General features: G+C 43.2%; 1 protein-coding gene across 1 annotated transcript in view; it reads right to left on the bottom strand.

The window, feature by feature from the left end:
• GBX1 (gastrulation brain homeobox 1) overlaps nucleotides 1-5,353 on the bottom strand; it is a gene marked incomplete at its 5' end in the record, with an annotated part of 21,846 nt that extends 16,493 nt beyond the window's left edge. The window contains one exon of the mRNA XM_014528203.1: nucleotides 5,104-5,353. Within this exon, the coding sequence (XP_014383689.1) occupies nucleotides 5,104-5,353 (250 nt within the window). The remainder of the gene's footprint in view (nucleotides 1-5,103) is intronic.
• Between the last annotated feature and the right edge of the window lies 1 nt (nucleotide 5,354).

Genomic DNA, 5,354 nt, shown 5'->3' with positions numbered 1-5,354 from the left:
AAAAAAAAAAAAAAAAAAAAAAAAAAAAAAAGAACCATACTGTAAACATGGAGGCTTTAAAGAGAAGCTTTTATTCTATGGAATTGAAAGGAATATTAAAAATCATCTGAGCCCTAGCTGGTTTGGCTCAGTGGATAGAGCATTGGCCTGCAGACTGAAGGGTCCCAAGTTCAATTCCTGTCAAGGGCACATGCCCGGGTTTCAGGCTCAATCCCCAGTAGGGGGTGTGCAGGAGGCAGCCAATCAATGATTCTCTCTCATTGATGTTTCTCTCTTTCTCTCCCTCTCCCTTCCTCTCTGAAATCAATAAAAATATTTTTTTAAAAATCACCTGAACCAAAACTTTTTTTGGGGGGGGCTAATCCTCACCTGAGGATATATTTTCCATTGATTTTTAGAGAGAATGGAAGGGAGAAAGGGGGAGAGAGAGAGAGAGAAGTGGGAGAGAGAGAAAGAGAGAGAGAGAAGTACGGGGGAGAGAGGGGGAGAGAGAGAGAGAGAGAGAGAGAGAGAGAGAGAGAGAGAGAAACATTGATTGGGTGCCTCCTGCACTTGTCCAGGCGGGGGCTGGGAATCGAACCTGCAACCCAGGTATGTGCCCTTGACCAGGACTTGAACCTGTGACCAGTGCTCAGGCTGATGCTCAAACCACTTAGCCACACCAGCCAGGGTATGAACCAAAACTTTTATGCTATTGATGAGGAAACTGAAGCCTGGAGAAATTATAAGACTTTGAATCTGGCCTGGCTGGTGTGGCACAGTGGTTGAGCATTGACCTATGAACCAGGAGGTGACAGTTCGATTACCGTACATGCCTGGGTTGTGGGCTCGATCCCCAGTGTGAGGCGTGAAGGAGGAGCTGATCAATGATTCTCTCTCATCATTGATGTTTCTCTCTCTCTCCCTCTCCCTTCCTCTCTGAAATCAATTAAAAATATATAGTTTTAAAAAGGAAATTAACTGATGGTCATGTAACATAGTCTAGCTACAATCAGGTGCTTGGCTTACAGCAATCAGCACTCAAATAGAGTATCATGCTCCTAGAAGTTTCCTGGTCTTCTGGCATGATTTCCATTATTATTGACAATCTCTATTCAGAAATTAGCAAATCTTTTTCTGTTTAATTTTAAAACATAATGTTCACTACATTGCCTTCTCTCAGGTTTGTCCCATCACATTCTCTTCTCTATATCATCTCAACTACAAATGTTTCCTTTTCCTTACCATACTCAACTAATCTTTGCTATCAATCTCTTACTATATTTTTACCATCTATACAAAAATTATATGTGGGTTATCTACCATCCCTCACTTCTTAAATATTTGTTTTCAGATAATCTAATTCTTTTTTCCCCTGAAGGAATCATTGCTCTAGACACCCCCAATTTAAAGTTTTCTTCTGCATTTCTCCAAACAGACAGCTCTTTTTCTTCATTCCCCCAGCACATAGCATCCTCCTCACTTGTAATCTCTGGGATGTGTATTTGCACCACATCTTCAAATTAGCTTAGATTTCTCTCAGCTTTAGCTCACACACACCTTCACACACAAGATCATCTCTGCCCATCCCATTCAAGGCAGAATTCTCCTTTTTCCTGCCATTTAGAGCTTACCGCTCTCTTTGCTCCATTGTTCCTAACATGGAGGACTTCACTATTCACTGAAATTCAAAGCTCCTTTCCTCCCCATCATGTTCATATGACTGTTCTTACGATTCTCTAGATCTGTTATGTTGAATATGGTCACCACTGGTCACATGAGGAGACTGACCACTAGAAACATGGCTAGTCTGAATTGAGATGCACTGGAAGTGTAAAATACACACTGGATTTCTAAGACTTAATATGAAAAGGGAATATAAAACATCTCATTGAACACTGATTAATGCTGAAATAATATTTTGAATATATTGGGTTAAATAAAATATTAAAGTTAATGTCACCTATTTCTTTATCCTTTCTAACATGGCTAATAAAATTTTTTAATTACATAAATGGCTTGCTAGACAGCACTACTCTGGACTTTTCTATTGATTCATACTTTTAAATCTTCCCTACTAATTAAAAATTCTCTCTTCTTGTATCACACCTTCTCCAATTACATTCACTGCTTCCCATACTCCAAACTTAGAATTATTTTCAATCTGCCGTTATCAATACCTTTTCTACCTCATTATTTCTGTACACAGTATTTCTTTGTGCCTACAATATAGCTTCTACCCATGCAATCAAATCATAATAAAGTTTCTTCCTCATCAATTCTTGTAGGGTGGTATCTGTTTCAACTCTCAGCAATTTTTTAAAAAATGTCCTTATAATTCCCCAAAAAAGGAAGTTCACTCATCATTCGCTAAATTGGCCTATCTTCACTATAATTTCATTTAAAGGGGCTAGTAATTGTAAAACACTAAACTAATGTAAATTAATAATTTCAGACCAATATCTCCTATTCATACTAGGACAGAAACTCCTCCTCTGTCATTTTAAAGATAGAATTCTTTCTCCAAATTCTTCTAATTTTGAGGTTTCAATCCCATTATTTAAGCAGAGAACTCTCTTATTTCACACAAAATACTCAAATACAATTCTCAAAATGGTGCATTTATTTTCCCACCACTTTTGCAATGGGCCATGTGTCATCATCACTCCTCAAACTGATTTTATGTCCAACATTTCTGGAGTTGCCTTTTCTTGTCCCAACTATTTTAGGGGGGAATCAAGACTTGGGCAGATGGGTATGAATGGCATGGTGAGGAGAGTTGGGAAAGTTTGTACTGGAAGTGGTAAGAAGTAGCAGTCACAGATAAGATCTCTTACTCGTTATCTTCTTGGAATGCTTCTTCTGAAATCTCTCCTTACTGCTGTGCCCCAGAAACCCCCCTGTAGACCCTTTCTGTGTATCTCTTTCCAATATGAATGATTACCTTCACTCCAGCACTTCGAAAAATTTTTCCTCTGTAAGGACTCCTCCCCTCATTTTTTTTTTTAATCCTCACCTAAGGATATTTTCCTATTGATTTTGAGAGAGAGTGGAAGGGTGGAGGAGGAAGAGAGAGAGAGAGAGAGAGGAACATCGATGTGAGAGACACATCAATTGGTTGCCTCCTGCATGAGCCCCAACTGGGATTGAACCCTGGACCCTTCAGTCCGTGGGCCCATGCTCTATCCACTGAGCAAAACCAGCCAGGCCCCTCACATCATTCTTAGCAAAGAAATTTCTTATCTTTACTCTAAGAGTATGTTTCTTTTTTTGCTTCCAACATTTTCCTCAGATGATGATCTTTCCTTCATCATTCTCTTTATATAAATTCTAGTTTCCCATTACTTCTAGTACTGAAAAACCTTTTTAAAAATTACTCCTAGTGTTGAAACTTTCCCGTTTCCGACCTGTATATTTATTTAGCTCTCATCCAGTCCTCTCAAGACAGAACTCTTTCTGATCCACACACTTCTGATCCAGATAGTGCTCCTTTTTCATCTAGCCCTGCTAAAAATCCCTTGTACAGCTCTCTTCCAATAGACAGCTCTCTCCTTTCTAACATTCTCTCTTTGGATAATCTGGGTGTAAAGCTCATTTGTTGTTACTTTCCCTTATTCTTCCTTCCTCAATATTTCTCTTCTGTTCTTTTCCTCTGCTTATTCCTTTCTCTCTCTCTCAGTGTCTGGTTTTACAGCCAATATTCTATCTGCATCAGAAAAGAGCACCCATTTTACAAATGATTCAATATCAGAACTGAGGGAAACCTGAGAGAGTAGGACAAGCTGCTTGTTTTTCCATGGTTTGGGCATATTCCCCTTCAGTTCTCCTGCACTGAGGTGTCTTCCTTTCTCCTCCCCCAGAGCTTATCTCTTCCCTAGGTGTGTCTGGTTCTTCTTCTGCTCCTATTGCCTCCAAAGGTCAATTTCAAGAAAGGGCCCAGAAACCTATTATCAGGAATTGCCTTCTCCTGGCAAAGGACAAAAAATTATTGCATCTCCTCCTGGTCTTCACTAGAATCAGCCCACATGCCTCCACGGGTCACTACTAAGCTGGTTGGGATGAAAGGTTAAGCAAAGGCAGATCCATCCTGATGCTACAGAAGTTTAAGATTCAGGAATCTTGCACTTGCATTTGGCTCTTATTTTTCTTAAACAGGGCCCACCAAACTGTATAAGCTTTGGATGTCAGCACACCCGGATCTGTCTCTGGATGGGGAGGAGCTTTTTCGGCTACTAAGGGTGAAGGATCAATAAATAGGAAGTCAGGAGCTCTCTAAATAGATCTATTCTAAACAGGGTTCAGTTTAATACACCCTGTCTCTATTTAGAGGGCATCTTCTTCCCATGGAGGACCCAGTGTTCCTGCATTAGCTTAGCTGAATCTCCTAGTTCCAGAATCTTAGCTGAATTCTTGACTCCAGGCTTTTGGGCTGCACCCAACCCAGCCCAGCCCAGCCTCTCTCTTGGCATCCCAGTGAGCCCTGGTCCAGCAGGTGCTAAGCCCCCTGCTAGCTAAGGTTTCCTTAGGGCCACTACTCAGTTATTACGGCTTAGCTCTAAATATGCCAATTCAGAAGTGACCTCTTCTACTAAGATGAAGATGGGTCATCAACATGGTCACCACCACTTTAAGACCCTCCCTTTGCCCCTGCATCCACAGAGCCCATTTGGGGTCAATACAACCTTCTCAGAAGCCAGAAGTGCCCCCCTCTTAACTGACAGCTGCCCCAATGTACCCTCACCCTGGGGTCTTGCTGCTGTCCTCAGGAATCCCACACTTGCAGCTTCTCTATTCCCAGCATCTGAGGAAAATGAAGGGATTCTGAAAAGAAGATGCAGCAGAGCCAAGGCTTGAGGACTAGAATGCAGAAAGGAAAGACACTAATTTGGAAGTCTTTGGCAAGGCTTCAGGCACTTTGGAGACAGAGCAGGGCTGCGATTCTGGGATTTAGAAGTGCTCTGTGTGAAGGGAACCTGAGGTGGTTCCCAGAACCTGCCATTTGGGGGGGGGGGCGCGGTTCTGGGATTCCAGGGCTCCAGGCAAGTGCCCAGTCTGAGTAGCCTGCTGTTGGGATTTCCGGTAAGGAGCCTCCCGCCCGGCTCCCTGGTCAGCCCCAGCACTTACCCGGCAGACTTGGGAAAGTCTCTGAGAAGTGCGGAGGCAGGGGCGGTGGGGGCTCTGCCACTTTCTCCCGGGCCGGCAGCAGTTCTTCGGCTTCCAGTCCACCCTCTGGGCGTCGGCCGCCGGGCTCAGGGTTGTTTCGGGCGGCGGCGGCAGCAGCAGCAGCAGCAGCGAGATCTGGGGGCCCGTAGAAGGCGTCCGGCGGCTCTGCAAAGCTGGGCAGCGCGGTGGTCAGCGCCACCATCGAGGGCACA

Source organism: Myotis brandtii, unplaced genomic scaffold (assembly GCF_000412655.1).
Source record: "Myotis brandtii unplaced genomic scaffold, ASM41265v1 scaffold624, whole genome shotgun sequence".
In the NCBI taxonomy this organism is placed as follows: domain Eukaryota; kingdom Metazoa; phylum Chordata; class Mammalia; order Chiroptera; family Vespertilionidae; genus Myotis; species Myotis brandtii.
Note: the sequence above shows the minus strand (reverse complement) of the source record. Positions and strands in the feature narration are given on the sequence as shown.